At 47.9% G+C, this 16,870-nt stretch overlaps 1 protein-coding gene across 1 annotated transcript in view; it reads left to right on the top strand.

Annotated features, from left to right (window-relative positions):
- IGDCC3 (immunoglobulin superfamily DCC subclass member 3) overlaps positions 1-16,870 on the top strand; it is a 113,700-nt gene that overhangs the window by 16,322 nt on the left and 80,508 nt on the right. The window contains exon 2 of the mRNA XM_082198429.1: positions 3,341-3,646. Within this exon, the coding sequence (XP_082054555.1) occupies positions 3,341-3,646 (306 nt within the window). The remainder of the gene's footprint in view (positions 1-3,340; positions 3,647-16,870) is intronic.

Here is a 16,870-nt window from a genome sequence, read left to right as displayed (position 1 = left end):
CCTTTTATTAACCCATTAAGCATCTTAAAACATCAGGCTTCATCCTGTCGCGGAAAGACTCATCTAAGATTTTCCTCCCTCCTTCTGCTCTCCCTCTTTAAAGAGCTGCCTGTCTTGTAAACAGGAAGGTTAGTACTTCTAAACATCAAGGCAGATAGGTGCTGTGGAGAAGGGCTGAATTGATCCAAGGGAACCGTATTTCTTGCTGGGCTATTGGGAATTAAGCTTGGATTCCATTTAAAGGGGAATTCATCTAATTTGCACTTTCTGAAACTTAATGCAAACCCCAATACAGCCATTATTTCAAATTTGCCTTACTCAGCATCCTGCAACACAGTTCTCTGTGTGTACAAAAATGCATCTACTGAGGTAAAGTTTGCACATATTGGTGAAACCGACAGTCAGAAATGCTTTACATCAGTCAGAGTTACATATGCAAAAGGCCAAATTGTGTGTTGTTGTTCAATCGTTTAGTCGTGTCCGACTCTTCGTGACCTCATGGACTCCACTGCCTCCCGCAGTTTGGTCAGACTCATGTTTGTAGCTTCGAGAACACTGTCCAACCATCTCATCCTCTGCCGTCCCCTTCTCCTTGTCCCCTCCATCTTTCCCAACATCAAGGTCTTTTCCAGGGAGTCTTCTCTTCTCATGAGGTGGCCAAAGTATTGGAGCCTCAGCTTCAGGATCTGTCCTTCCAGTGAGCACTCAGGGCTGATTTCCTTCAGAATGGAGAGGTTGGATCTTCTTGCAGTTCATGGGACTCTCAAGAGTCTCCTCCAGCACCAGAATTCAAAAGTATCATTTTTTCGGCGATCAGCCTTCTTTATTGTCCAGCTCTCACTTCCATACATCACTACTGGGAAAACCATAGCTTTTACTATACGGACCTTTGTTGGTAAGGTGATATCTCTACTTTTTTAGGTGTTGTCTAGATTTGCCATCGCCCTTCTCCCAAGGAGCAGGCATCTTTTAATTTCGTGACTGCTGTCACCATCTGCAGTGATCATGGAGCCCAACAAAGTAAAATCTCTCACTGCCTCCATTTCTTCCCCTTCTATTTGCCAGGAGGTGATGGGACCAGTGGCCATGATCTTTGTTTTTTTGATGTTGAGCTTCAGACCATATTTTGCGCTCTCCTCTTTCACCCTCATTAAAAGGTTCTTTAATTCCTCCTCACTTTCTGCTATCAAGGTTGTGTCATCTGCATATCTGAGGTTGTTGATATTTCTTCCGGCGATCTTAATTCCGACTTGGGATTCATCCAGCCCAGCCTTTCGCATGATGAATTCTGCATATAAGTTAAATAAGCAGGGGGACAATATACAGCCTTGCCGTACTCCTTTCCCAATTTTGAACCAATCAGTTGTTCCATATCCAGTTCTAACTGTAGCTTGTTGTCCCACATAGAGATTTCTCAGGAGACAGATTCGGTGATCAGGCACTCCCATTTCTTTAAGAACTTGCCATAGTTTGCTGTGGTCGACACAGTCAAAGGCTTTTGCATAGTCAATGAAGCAGAAGTAGATGTCAAATTGTATACTTGAATGAATTTGCACTGAATTCATGCGGCTAGGTTTTAACGAGGACTCTTGGAAACAAAAATTGATATGGAAATGTGGAAAACTGAATTTAAAGATGGGGAAAATGTGGGAAATGGAAACTGACCCATCTCTAACCTAGAGGAGGGAAGCCTGGGGGGGGGCTGCAATAGCACTTTTTCCAAACTTGAGGGGTTTTCCACAGGAGAGCATAAAAACGTGTTCTCTGCTCTTGTGAAGGACTGGGCTAGACCAACTAGAGGGCAGGTTTCAATTGAACATTAGGAGGAAATCTCTAACTCTGGATTTCCTGCCTCAAACAGGCGATTGCACTAGATGAACACCCCCCCCCCCGCCTTCCAGCTGCAGGATTCTGTGTCCTGTGCTCTCCAGGTCACATACACATTCTTAGCATTCCCAGGTGCAAACCTTGAAACTTGGCTTTCCGGCTTCCTTGAAGTTAGTCCCACGACAGACCTGAGTTACCTGTGCATCTTATTCCATTTATAGACAGCACTGAGCTAGGTGGATCAATGGGTGACTCAATGATCAGGTAGCTTCCTGTATTTGAAATTAGCCAGGAGCCAGGCACATTTTGTGATGAACATGGGTCCAGTTGTGACCATGTGGAGATCTTTGGATGCTAGGTTGGCGACTGATATCTTCATCTGGCTGGCTCCTCCAGATTTCTTAAGCAGGTAAACAGAACAGCTTACTTGTTGCATTTATATCCCACCTTTTCCTCCAAGGAGTACATGGCTCACCCCCTTCCTCAGTTAATCCTTACAATGACCCTGTGAGGTAGGTTAAGAGGCTGTGACTGGCCCAGTGAGCTTCCCGACTGAGTCAGGATTTGAACCCTGATCTCCCAGGTCCTAGCCCAACACTCTCACCACTACACCACGCTGACTTCCTAGAGTACTTCTGCTGTGGGGCAGCTATATATATTAAGTAGGTAACAAAATATGGGGAAAGCAAAATGTCACTTAGAGAAGAATGTGAAACATTGTCCTTGAAGCTTGAATTTGTATTATTCTGGATTGTTCTATCTGATGTTTTAATGTGTTGCAAACCACTTTGAGATATTTTCTTTAAAATAGAAAGGAGCATAGAAATGAAAATAATAGTAATAATAAATAAATAAATAACAAATCTCCTTGGAAAAAAGGCACCTAGAGACTCCATAACCAAGGCTTAAGGTGCCATTTGGCGATTAGCTTATATATCTGAGTTGCTAACACTGGACTAGCTTCCTATGTTGACATTTAAATTAGCCCTCCATTATGAACCATGAGGGATGAAGAAGAAGAGAAGAAGAGTTTGGATTTGATATCCCGCCTTTCACTCAAAGCGGCTAACATTCTCCTTTCCCTTCCTCCCCCACAACAAACACTCTGTGAGGTGAGTGGGGCTGAGAGACTTCACAGAAGTGTGACTGGCCCAAGGTCACCCAGCAGCTGCATGTGGAGGAGCGGAGACGCGAACCCGGTTACCCAGATTACGTGACTACCGCTCTTAACCACTACACCACACTGGCTCTCTTAGTGATCTTTATCACTAAGAGAAGGACCACAGCTTGATGGCTCCATCTTCAATCCTTTGGCGTTTCCAACTAGGTTTGGGGAAGAGCCTGCCTGAGATCTTTGGATTACCACACAGCCAATCACTGTAGTCCATGATAAGCAAGACGGTCCAGTGGTCTGACCCACTTGACAAGGCAGCTTCCTGGTTGGTGTGAAGACTGTGTCTCTGTGGCCCTGGAGATGACCTCTCCTTCCCCTTCCCTCTTCTCTGTGTTTCAGACTTGAGCCGCTCCACGGAACTCTCCTTTGCCATCGAGCCCAGTGACCACATAGCTGTGCAGGAGCAGCCGCTGGTGCTGTACTGCCAGGTGGAAGGGATCCAGCCCATCAGCATCACGTGGCGCAAGAACGGGGTGCTGGTGGTGGACAAAGAGGACTCCTTCACACTCGCCAACGGCTCGCTGTACTTCTCCCACTTCCAGAAACTGAAGGGCGATGGGTCCTCGGACGAAGGCGAGTACGACTGCATGGCTCGGAATCGTTTTGGGATGGTGGTGAGCCGCAAAGCCAGGATTCAAGCAGCAAGTAAGTTGAGGAGGTTCCTCCATCTTGCAAATCCTTTACTTTGCCTTTGTTGTCTGTTTGACATTAATGGATGTGCAATAGCTAAGTTGGCTGGAAGGTGTTGATGGAGCACAGGTTATAATTGCTAGAATGGGCAGGTTTTTAAATGGTGATCAGAATATTTCTAAGTATTTGGGTGACAAAGGATGATGAAGGGCTCTACACCTGAAGCTCCTTTTTCTTTCTCAAATATTGGGGGGGGGGAATCCCATAGTTTGCAGTTAGGGCTGCAGTGCAGAAGGAAAGTTGCTTTTTCTTCTTCTTTTTAGTTTGCAGGATATTTTTTTTTAAAATGGAAGAAAATTAAATTTAAATGTGTGTTTTTAAAGAAAGTATTTTATGTCAATACAGTGGTACCTCGGTCTAAGAACAGTCCTGTTTAAGAACGATTCAGTTTACAAACTCCACAAAACCGGAAGTAGTGTCCTGGTTTGAGAACTTTACCTTGGACTAAGAATGGAATCCGAACAGTGGAAGGGCACCGGCGGTGGGAGGGCTCATTAGGGAAAGCGCACCTCGGTTTAAGAACAGTTTTGATTTAAGAACTGACTTCTGGAACGGATTAAGTTTGTAAACCGAGGTACCACTGTACACATTTTTAGATAATGTTTTTATTGGTGAGAACTGTGTTGGAACATTGGGGAAGTCCGAAGATCCGCAGATGCCACATTCACAGATACATTTAAATCCCTTTGAGAACTGTAGCTCTGTACAGGGGATGGGGGGAGATATCTCCTAGAGCTCTCAGCATCCTTGACAAACTACAGCTCCCAGAATTCTTTGGAGTAAGCAATGGCTTTTTAAAGTGATGGATACTGTTTTGTCTGTGTGGTATGAATATGGCCTTAAATATGTCCCGCTGTGCTCAGATTTGCACACTAAACGCAGGAGGCAGGGATCCGGTCAGTTTTCTATTGCATTTCTCAATGATTGGATTCCTTGATTCCTTAAATGAAGGGATTCCCTCTCTCTCTTTCCTCTCCCACCCCCTTTAATATGTGTTGTATCCCTGGACTGAATGGGGTGGTAGTGGTGGTGACAGAAACAGATCACAGCGGATTTCAGGAAAGCCACATGCTGTAATAAACATTGTCCAGCCACACAGTGATTTTCTATTTTTTTTATCTTCATGGTAAAAGAGGGGAGCAGGGAAGTGTGAGAAGCCAGGACTCTTACTAGGTTGGAATTTTGCCCTGGAAAAAGACTCTGGAGAAGTATGCCATTGGGTGAGATCAGTGTGAATGACCTGATCTTGATCTTGATTGGAATCAGGCTGCTTGGAAAAGGCCAGGTTGGGTCAGGATCAAAGAGGTACTGGTCCAGGGTTTCAGGGGGCAGATGACCCATTACTGTTTCTACAGCTGGGTCCATGCAAGGTCCCTGTCCCCAGTGCCCTAGAGCCACCGCATCAGACTGAAAGGGGAGGGTTTTTTTAGTCACTGCGCTCCAAAGTATTTAGGAACACCAAAAACAAGAGATGCTTCAATTTCAAGAGAATGGGGTGCACGTTCTGTTATGTGCAGTGGAACTACAACTAATCCAGAATGCGGCAGCTAGACTGATGACTGGGAGCGGCCGCCAAGACCACATAACACCATCCTGAAAGACCTACATTGGCTCCCGGTACATTTCTGAGCACAATTCAAAGTGTTGGTGCTGACCTTTAAAGCCCTAAATGGCCTCGGTCTAGTATACCTAAAGGAGTGTCTCCACCCCTATTGTTCAGCCCGGACACTGAGCTCCAGCTCCGAGGGCCTTCTGGCGGTTCCCTGACTGTGAGAAGCGGGGCTCCAGGGAACCAGGCAGAGGGCCTTCTTGGTAGTGGCACCTGCCCTGTGGAACGCCTCCCACCAGATGTCAAGGAAATAAACAACTATCTGACTTTTAGAAGACATCTGAAGGTAACCCTGTTTAGAGAAGTTTTTCATTTCTGATGTTTTATTCTGTTTTTAGTGTTCTGTTTGGAGCTGCCCAGAATGGCTGGGGAAACCCAGCCAGATGGGTGGGGTATAAATAGTAATAAAATTATTACTAATACTACTTCATGGAAAACACACCTTTGGTCATTCCAAAAGAAGATACATACTAGAGAGCACTCCAAATGATTTCTCAAGTCATTGAGAACAGAAAATAGTAGATCTCACTGAAAGGCAAGACATGGAAATCTGCACTGATCATTGCAATGCATCCCTGATTGTTATTGCATAATTATAAGATTACTGTATATTCTTGGAAGGTTGTATTATCTTAGAGGGATTCCATACTCAAACACAGCCAGCTGCACTGCATGGGCTCTGGGACTGTAATCATGCAAGGTATGTTAAAAATTGACCTCCCTCTCTTACGCGATGGGGATAAGTTGCTTGCTGGCTTTTCCTATCTGCCTGCTGCAGGTAGGAGCATCACCCAGTGGTTTGCAGGAGGCTCAGGGGAAATTTATCCAAGGCGTTGCACAAATGGTGAATCCTGTTGAGCAATTTATCATCTTTAACTTGTCTTGCAAAACCGAGAAGGCTTTGGCATTGTTACAGCCATCAAATCTCAGCACATAGAAATCGTAAGGGGGTGCCTAGCAATTGCCCAAGGACATCTTCGGAATAATTGTATGTTTGCATTGTAAGGATGCAGGAAGAGCCAGTGGCCCAGAGAGCCCAGTGGCCAACCAAATGCCCATGGGAAACCCACAAGCAGGACCTGAATGCAATAACACTCCCCCCCCCCAGAGGTTTTCAGCAACTGATCTTCAGCAGCATTGCTTGTTTAGTCGTTTAGTCATGTCCGACTCTTTGTGAACCCATGGACCAGAGCACGCCAGACACTCCTGTCTTCCACTGCCCCCCACAGTTTAATCAAACTCATGCTGGTAGTTTTGAGAACACTGTCCCACCATCTTGTCCTCTGTCGTCCCCTTCTCCTTGTGCCCTCCATCTTTCCCAACATCAGGGTCTTTTCCAGGGAGTCTTCTCTTCTCATGAAGTGGCCAAAGTATTGGAGCCTCAGCTTCAGGATCTGTCCTTCCAGTGAGCACTCAGGGCTGATTTCCTTAAGAATGGATAGGTTTGATCTTCTTGCAGTCCATGGGACTCTCAAGAGTCTCCTCCAGCACCAGAATTCAAAAGCATCAAAACTTGTGGCTAGTAGCCATTCATTTATGTGTCCCGAATCTCCAGCATTCACCTTCGTTGGATGTCTATGAGTTTTAGCATTGTAAGAGATGGAGAAAAACTTTTCTCTATCCACTTCCTCTGTGCCATGTGTAATTTTATAAATTTTTTTCATGTCACCTTCTATCATCTTGCATGGTTCTCTGGACTAGACATGCTCCATGTATAGTTTATCTCTCTGGGTGTTTTCTTCACGGCAGGTTTCAGGTTGTTGGCCAATCCTTTGCCGTCCCCAGGGTCAGGGTGGCTGAACCTGCCAATTCCAGTTTCTCAATCTTCCATTCTTAAAGCTCAGCTTGCCACATTTCTGCACCAGTTTGCGATTTTCAAGAAGCCCTCGTGACATTTACCAGCAGGTTAATGCAATTTTGCTGAATGGACACGTTTTCCCAAGCCACTTTTGCATAGCAGTAAAGTAGCAGCAGCAGCAACAGCAGCAGCAGCAAACAACATTATGGGGAAACCTGACGCATTAAACAAGTTTTAGCCAGAAACTAAAACTCAGCAAGGTGGATGCCAGATAGGCAGAGGATGCTTCAAACCCAGAGAGTTATCAAGGAAAAAGGCCCTCTCTCCTAATTTGGAGAAGAGCTTCTGTATATTATTTAGCCATCAGGCAGGGTTACCCCAGAAGTTGGGGAACCAAACTGGCCCTTTGAATTCTCCCCAAGCCTTCCCACTGGCCCTGCATAATATCGGGAGTGTTTTTGCCTTGCTGGGACGTGTTCTCTTGCTTGCCTGCATGCAGGTTAGAGAAGGGGGTGTGACTGTGTGCAGAAACTAGCCAGCTGAAATTGACAGCTGTTGCTCCGCCCGCTTTCGCCTCTGGGTCCACCTACCAGTGACATGCGGCCCTCGGAAGGTTGCCCAGAGCGGCATGTGGCCCTTGGGTTGCAAAGGGTAACCCTGCCACTGCAGTCGGCATTTCTGCCTTCCCAGCCGCTCATCCCCAGATGTAGCATCTTGGCTTTTTAAAAGGGAGGCTCCTTCTTTAAACTTGATTTTCAGCAGCTGGCTCGGCGGTGGCAAAGGCGGGGTCAGTCGGCTTTGCCTAAGGACCACTTGCGAAGTGGCTGGGATGAAGGCCGAACCTGGGAGCTTCCCTGGTTCCCAGCCTTGGCCGTGACGTCTGGAGCAGATGGCCTCTTGAAAGCAGCTCAAAGACGGCCACCCTTTCCCCTCCGCCTATTGTCCCTCATTGTTCGGAGCTGAATGGGGTGCTGCTGAAAGCGAAAGTCTGCTTGCTTTGCGGAGCCTGGGAGATGCGGCCCAAGCGATGTGGATTCTCAGAGGGATTGAAAAAGAGGCCTCCTTCCTCGCTGGGCTTGCATCCTTAAGAGGACTGGGAACTGTTCTCAGAGCACACACAACTGCCACCTTCTTTCACATCTACCTCTCAGATTTTTTGGGGAGGGGGTGTGAGTGGGAGAGGACTCTTCCCCGCCTCCTCTCTTTTCTTCTGCCACCTCCTTGCAATTTTCCTGCTTGGAGAGGGTGCTCAGCCACAGACAATTGGCCATTTTCATTCTTTGCTCTTTCCCAGGGCGTTGAATACTTGCACACTGCTAGATGTAGGCAGGAGGAGGGCCTTGGGCGAGCTCAAGTGCAGGCAGCTCCTTCCCCTCCTGCCTTGGGAGAAGGCGGCAGAACGGACAAAGCCCCGTCCCTGGTAAACAGCTCCAGAGACAGGAATGGTCCCTGCAAGAAAGATGAACAGGTGTAGCCCAAAAGGCTAGTGGCCTTTTATCTGCATAATGCATTCTTAGCTAAGTTGCGGTGGGAAAGCGGCTGAGCTCTGCACTTGAGTTCCTTGCAGAGCGGACCGCCATTCAAATGCTATGTGGCTGGGGGGGGGGGGGAAGGGCAAAGGGAAAGCCATTGGGGAAAAGTGCTGGAGCCCCTTCCCAGGGAGGGACAGCTACAGAGTTGTGGGGGGGGGGGTTAGTTTAGAAAGGCTAAGGTTGCCTTCTCCCCATTAGGTGCTATGAGACCCCCACTGGCCATCAGTCTCTTCCAATGATCAGGGATGGTAGGAGCTTTAGTCCATTGGGGGGGGGGTCAGGTTGGAGACGGTTGTGATAGGGAGGGTTCTACGCCATTTTGCTGTAGTTCGGCGGCAGAGCATCTGCTTGGCATGCAGAAGGCCCCGGGTTCGATTCCCAACAGCTCCAGGTCAGACTTTGAAATCCTGGAAAGCCTCTTCCAGAAGGTGTAGACCAGAGCTTTCCAAACTGTGTGTTGCAACACGTTAGTGTGTCGGCTGCAGTGTGTAGCTGTCCCTGCACTCCTCCAGGGGCTGGAAAGGAGTTCATTTACCTCCAATTTCCTAGTAAAACTGAATTAATGTGTCACAAAACGTCGCATTTCCAACAAGTGTCACCAACAGGAAAAGTTTGGAAACCTCTGGGGTAGATAGTACTGAACTAGAGGGACTAACGCAGGGGTCAGCAAACTTTTTCAGCAGAGGGCTGATCCATTGTCCCTCAGACCTTGTGGGGGGGCGGAATATATTTTTTGGGGGGAGATATGAATGAATTCCTATGCCCCACAAATAACCCAAAGATGCATTTTAAATAAAAGGACACATTCTACTCATGTAAAAACACGCTGATTCCCAGACTGTCCGCGGGCCAGATTTAGAAGGTGATTGGGCCGCATCCGGCCCCTGGGCCTTAGTTTGCCTACCCATGGACTAACGGTTTGACATAACTTTGGTTTAACATAGCTAGCACTGCAGGAGCAAGGGCAGTGCAGGAGGGGGAGAAGAACCCTAACTCTCTTTCTCAGCTTCCTAAACTACGAATGCATCCAGGCACCACAGTTTAATGCTATCAGGATTGTAGCATCAAATCCAGCAAAAGCAGAGGTTTTCTGGGTGCTTGTTCCTGGCTTGATAGGGTTGCTTATGCTTGGAATGTGTGTCTGAATTGACCATTAGTCTGGAGCATAAAAGGTTTCTGCTGATCATCTTATGGCATCTCTCCTTCTCGGTTTGGGAGCAGCCGCTTGGCCTCTCGACTCTCTTCCCCCACCCCACCCCCAATCCTTTCTGAAGAGGAGCCACAGCTAAATAAGCTGGCACCTCCTTGAGCTCCCGCTTGATTAACAGCAGCGCTTTGTCAAGGCCAAGATCAGGCCCCAGCCCCCTCCACTGCTAGCGTCCCTTTGATGCCGTCTCTTGCGCCCACCACCCTCGCTGAGCTCAGTGGCTCGGCTTTCACAGGTCACAGGAAGGGAACAATGGAGGCAAGAGGCCTTGCTGGAAAGAAGGCAGGAGGAGCAGCAAGCGGGGTTTTGCTGCGAGGCGAGGCTCCAGAAAGCTAGCAAGGACCGCCTTCTGATGCACAGAGGGGGCAAAGGGCTGGTGGCAGCATCCAGGTGGCATGCAGAGGAGTGGTGGTGCTCAGTCCTGCCTCCACTGTCGGAGGCAACAATGCCTCTGATTGCCCTTTGCTGGAAATGGCAGAAGGGGAGAGGGCTCTTGGGTTTGGGTCCCGCATGAGGGCTTCCCACAGGCATGTGGTTGGCCACTGTGAGAGCAGGATGCTGGACTAGATGGGCCATTGGCCTGGTGTAGTGGTTAAGAGCAGTGGACTCGTAATCTGGTGAACCAGGTTCGATTCCCTGCTCCTCCACATGCAGCTGCTGGTGACCTTGGGCCAGTCACACTTCTCTGAAGTCTCTCAGCCCCACTCACCTCACAGAGTGTTTGTTGTGGGGAAGGAAGGGAAAGGAGAATGTTAGCCACTTTGAGACTCCTTAGGATAGTGATAAAGCGGGATATCAAATCCAAACTCCTCCTCCTCCTCCTCCTCCTCCTCCTCCTCCTCCTCCTCCTCTTCTTCTTCTTCTTCTTCTTCTTCTTCTTCTTCATAAAATAATAAATTTTATTAGTGTTTTCCACACAACAACAATACGAAAAATGTCAAAAATAACAATACACAAAACACAAGAACCAGCATAGAAAAAATATCCATATCTTTCTATTTAATAATATAAACACTAAAAAAACCCAACAACATTGACTTCCACAGCACCTCCTTTACCTCTTATTGTATCTTCCTGTTTTCTTGTTTTCCTTATCATCTCTATCCTAGCATCTAGATATAAATCCCTCTTTCTTATCCTTTCACTTCACAAGGTGATTCCAGACTCGGCCAGATTTCCGTCCTCAAACCTTGGCTTTTAAGGTATTCATTTAAGCGCTCCCATTCCCTTTTCACTTCACTTTTTGATTTTTGCCTTATTATATCTGTCAATTTGGCTAATTCTAAATATTCTGAAAGCTTACATAACCATTCTCCCCTAGTGGGTAACTGATTCCCTTTCCAGTACTTAGCCACCAGGATTCTTGCTGCAGACCTCGCGTATAAGACTGTAAGCAGGGCTTCTTCTAATGTTCTTATGGACTAGAACAACTCCTGTGGCTGATTTAGGACAAATCAAGCCACAGGTCCTTCTAGCTCAGGATGGCCTCCGAACCCGTTGCCGAGAATTTCAAGTGGGGAGACGGCTGTTGTTTTCAGGCCCTTCTTTGGGGCTTCACATTGATGCATCTGGTTGGCCAAAGTGAGAACAGGTCTAGAGGGGCTTGATCCAGCAGGTTCTTTTAATGTTCCTCACCAAAGGCTGGAGGTGGGTTGGGGAATCTTTAATCTTCCAGATATGGCTGGACTCCCAATTCCTATGGTCCTTGTGGTCAGGTATGATGGGGGTGGGGTCCAATGACACCTGGAGAGCATGTGATTGCCTCCCCTGGTGCACAGAATGCTGAGCTAGTTGGATCAGTGACAGCATCCATTGTTTGTAGGAGCTCAAAGCGCCTGAGTCTCTGTGTTGTCAGTTTCTCCTTCCACTCAGCCTCTGCTACTGCGGCCAGAGGTTCTTCCATGTCTTGGCAGTGCGTGGGGTTGGTTCATTCCGTCACTCCCAGTGCAGAGTCTTGTCTGCCTATGGAGCCTCTGAATGAGGTTTCTGGGAGGAAACTCGCTTAATATTTTATGTCATTTCAAGATTCAAAGTTACACTTTGCCACTCAACGGTAATAATCCTATTCTGGAATACTAATGACTTCCTGCTCACCCATCCTCGGTATTTATAATCATGATTACACACAATTGCGTTTTTAAATTCCATCGCATCCAGTTTCATCTTTAATAGGTTTCTTAACTATGTTCCGCTATTTCTTTTTCTTAAACTTCAAACCCCACTGTGGACTTTGCATATGAAAAGGTATTTTTAAATAGACGAGAAAAGGTTTCCAGTCCTTGAAAGATACTGAACTTGTGCCTCTTAACAGCACCGTCAGTTTTGCCATCTTTCGTATTCCATGATTTTCATCAGGTATTTTTCCTTTGAGAGTATTCGTTCCTCCTTCTGTTTCCGTGCATAGTGATTCCTTGCCGCTGTGGTTAAATAAACATAAATACTGTTGAAGCTTTCTTTGGAATTTCTCTGTCCAGAAAACTCCAGGTGCTAAGAAATAGTGTTTATTTTTCTGAGCCCAATTGCATTTCAGGGCACCGGTAGCGGCAATGGGGTGGGCGGAAGGGAAGAAATCTTTTTGCAAAGGTTCCAACCCCCTTCGCATCAGGGATACTGCAGCAAGTCCCACAATATCTTCTGGTGCGTTAGAGAAATGTTGCTAAAAGGTGGCCTTTGGGAACAGGCTGGGCTTACAGTAAAACGAGTTTTGTAGTACAGTGGCACCTTGGGTGACATACACTTCAGGTTACATACGCTTCAGGTTACACACTCCCTTAACCCAGAAATAGTGCTTCAGGATAAGAACAGAAATCAGGCTCTGGTGGCGCGGTGGCAGCAGGAGGCCCCATTAGCTAAAGTGGTGCTTCAGGTTAAGAACAGTTTCAGGTTAAGAACGGACCTCCGGAATGAATTAAGTACTTAACCCGAGGTACCACTGTACTTGGGAATTCCCTCTCCCTCCTCTTTTTAACTGGCTGGGGCTTCTACCCATTTTTGTGCTTGGATTTTATGCTCTGGAAGGTGCTGTGGACCTCACTCAGACCTCACATGGGCAAGGGAGGTTCTCTTACTCTCCTGTCTGCTTTAAAAGGAAACTCCCCCCCCCCGACCGAGGAGAGCCTGGGGTGGGGAGGGGAAGTTGAGTGTGTGCTGGGCAGTCGGTAATTTGAGAAAGAGTGATTTAAGGCTTCCAGACATCCCGAGGCAGACTTAGCCGGATGTTGGGCCCGATCGCTGGCCATGGTGAGCATGAGGCCATCCACAAGAATCTCCAGGAGAAGTGGGCAGAGCTCGGTGCTTCTGCCGCTGCCTGTCCATTCAGAGTTGGGCTGTGTACATTTGAGCTCCTGCCATGGCAACAAGTTCATCCTCAGGCCAACGCGACGGTGGATGGCAGTGAGGGGTGTGAGCAAAGCAGTGTTATGAGGAGGCAGGCGGTGGAGGGTGTGTGTGTGTGTTCTAGCTGCCGGAGCGAGTGAGAGGACTATCCATCCCCGGAGACCCGGTGGAAGGCAAAATGCAATTACTGAGCCCAAGGTCCTCTTCTCTTCTTCCTGGTATGCTTTGCAATTGGCAAAGAGGCCCAGGGCCATCGTCTCAAGAGGCCACGGCTCTGCAGAAAAGCATGAACTTTGCTTAGTCTAGCTTAGCCCGAGGGCTGCATTCCCCCAAGGGGAACTTTCCAGGGTCCGCAAGCCAGTGGGGGCTAGAGGTGAAGGTGGATGGGGCAGCAGGTGTGCTTCTTACCTTGTGCCGTAGTTTGCATTCCAGGCTTGTGAAAGTCAGGAGTTTCCACCACTTCCCCACCCAAAACACATTTCTCCAACTCTACCCAGCTTATTCATATATTTGAAGGGGCTATAGCAGGGGTCAGCAAACTATGGCTCCCAGGCTGGATCAGGCCTACCTGGGTCCTAAATCCGGCCCGCACCACGAAGCCAGAACCCGCCACAAAGCCGAGACTCCTGGCAATGGCAACAAAAGGAAGATGCTGAGTGGTGGCGGCTCTGCCACTCAAACACTGTGCCTGATTTACCTCAGCGGTGATTGATTGGCACAGACATCCCCGCGCCATGCTGAGGTAAACCAGGGGTGGCGTTTGATTGGTAGAGCTGCCGCCACTTGGCCTCTTCCTTCCGTTGCCGCTTGGCCTCTTCCTCCCTTCCACCATCGCCACCCTGGTGCTCCTGTGGCCCAGAGACCAGAGTGGATGAGCTTGCCCTGCCCACCCATGAGAAACAGCAGCTGTGGTGGTGGTGGCAACCCCTGGGAAGGTAAGCGCTGGGGCTGGGGAGGAGGACTACTTGCCCCCCTCGCCTCTTCTTCCAGCTCCGCTCCCCGGTGCCATTTCTCTGGCCTGCCACAAGGTCTGAGGGACAGTGGACCAGCCCGCTGCTAAAAAATTTTGCTGACCCCTGGCCTATAGCATTGCCTCTTAGGAGCATAGGAAGCTGCCTTAAACTGACTCAGACCATTGGCCCATTTGGCTCAGTATTGTTTACACTGACTGGCAGCAGCTCTCCGGGGCTTCAAGGAGGGGGATCTCTCCCAGCTAGAGATGCCAGAGATTGGGCCTGGGACCTCCTGCATGTATTACTTCAGGCACAGAGATCTCACAGAAGGACAGTTCCCAGAGTGGTTTAGCTGTCAGTCCCTCTTTCTAGGGAGCTCTGGGTATTGTGGCTGTGCGAGGAGAAGGGGGGTGTATTAACAACTCTCAGCACCCTTAACAAATCATGCTTCTCAGGATACTGTGTTCCTGCAACAAATGTGTAGTGTGAATGGGGCCTTAGCTGTGTGATGCAGCTCTCTCACTCTGCCTCATGGGAAGGCGGGTGCCCACCCTGTGCCCCTAAATACATGGGGATGACATCATGCTGGGGAGCAGCCAATCACAGTTAGGGATTAGAGGCACTGCCTTCTTTGCACACTTTACATGTCTGTTGAGGGAACCAGCAGCGCCATCTTGTTGCCTCATAACTAGCGAAAAATCTCTTAAGGGGAGTGGGGAGGGAGCCCTAGAAGTAAGGAGCATCTGATAAGGGTTCAGCTATGTGGGTGCTTTCCTTTTTGAAAGATGGAAGCCCCTTGGCAAGCCCTTGGCATTGTCTTACTTGGGCCTGATGCTGGATCTCACTGGACAAAGTGGGTCAGGAGTTTCAGGACCACGGAGAACTCCAGGTGAGCCTCTGTGCTCTGAGGAAAGCTGAGGAAGACTGAACCTTTTACTCCTAAGCTCTGCTCCCCCATGTGGATAACTTCAGCTTCTTAAAGGGCCAACTCTCTCACCTGAAGATGGGCTGGCCTCCTCTATTCCATAACCCACCACCTGGTGAGCTCCCTTTGCTGCCCGGTCAATGAGGTCCTGTGGGAGGTGAAGGTGCCCAAGACGACCTGAGCTCTGACCCTACTGGCCCTGGAGGTATGAGAGTTTTTTTTATAGGAGCTCTGGAGGGTAAGGCTCCACGATCCTCTGGATCTCCACCAGCTGGCCCAAAGCTTTGAACCTGGCCTCAGACTTTGAAGTCTTGCTTGCTGCTGGGTTCATGACAAAGCCAGCAGCTGCAATGCAGCAGAAAGATGGAAATACAGTATACTTCAAGAAACAAAGCCATCTAAGAGAGGGCCTTGGACTTAGGATAGCTCAGTCAGTAGAGCACAAGACTCTTATTATTATGGTCATGGGTTCGAGCCCCACGTTGGGCACAAGATTCCGGCATGGCAGGGGGTTGGACTAGATGACCCTTGTGGTCCCTTCCAGCTCTACAGTTCTATGATTCTACGATTCTCTGGTAGTGGTCAACAGTCTTCCTCATAGAAATAAGGCATGTATCAGCATCAACGCAGTTTTGGTGCTTGCGGGGGATGGGGAATTCTCCTCACTGTGGCTTTTGCTGGCTCTTGATGTCTGTTGCTGTAGAACTTTTAAGGATTATTTTTGGATTGTTGATTGATCGTTGCTTGTTGTATTTTGGTGATTTTTTTATCGCATTTGAAGGTTTTATATCGTATTTGCTGTACATTGCCCTGAGACGCCCACATAACAGATGGGATATAAATATTTCAGTAAAGCAAATAATAAGGAGAAATCCGCACATATATATTTCCCCCGCAAGGTTTTGTGTTTAGGATTTTTATTTATTTATTTAATGGATCTGGCAGCAGCACGTCAACGAAAACTCTGGCACAAAATTGCTGCAAAGTTTGGCTCCTTGCCAGGGATGATAATGGCCCGGGTGCTGGATTTAGCAGACAAATAACACTTTCTTAACCACTGCCGCATAATTATGAGACACTCTTTTAATGCAGCTCTTTCTCTCCAGTCCCCCCCCGCCTTCGGCAAGGCCACCCCCCCACCAAGAGCTGCCGAGTGAGCTGGGTGGTGGTGTTTTAAGGAAAACAAGAGTGACGTTTTGACAGCGTGACTCCAGGTACTTTTGGCAAATGTAAAATACTTCATTTAAATCTAATTTAGACAAACCAGACCACTTACAGTTAAAAAAAAAGGAAGGAGGATGGCTTAATGGTGGCTTTTTTATTTTTATTGTGAAGTGTTAAGTGGTTCCCAGTTTCTGAAAGCTCATTGTCCTCGTCTCCCACCTCCCAAAAAGGAAATTAGTTTGGATGGAGCTGGAATACTCCATTAAAGGACCAACGTTGTTCACTACTAACTGTGTCTAACAGGCGGTTTGCAAAACATTTTTGTTCCTCCTAAAGCAGCCTTCCAAGCAACCTGCAGATGTTGTTGGACTACAATTCCCAGCAGCCCCAGCCAGTATGGCAACATCTGCAGGGGCACCAGGCTGAAGAAGGTTGTCCTAAAGCTTGGGCTGGTTTTCAGATGTCACTTGAAATGTCTCCTTTATTTGGGCCACAACTCACCTTCCAAAAAAGACATTACCTTTCAACAACGCAGAGGTAAACATGGTGCAGGTGATCTCTGTGTGGGATATAGTATCAATTGTGACGGCTCGCTTTGGGGACTTTTTAAATAACACATTACACTTCCTCAAGGACATTTTGAATTTTCTGAAAC

Source organism: Podarcis vaucheri (genome assembly GCF_965113315.1).
Source record: "Podarcis vaucheri genome assembly, chromosome: 14".
Taxonomy (NCBI): domain Eukaryota; kingdom Metazoa; phylum Chordata; class Lepidosauria; order Squamata; family Lacertidae; genus Podarcis; species Podarcis vaucheri.
The sequence above is the reverse complement of the archived record's forward strand: the minus strand, read 5'-3'. Positions and strand labels throughout refer to the sequence as shown.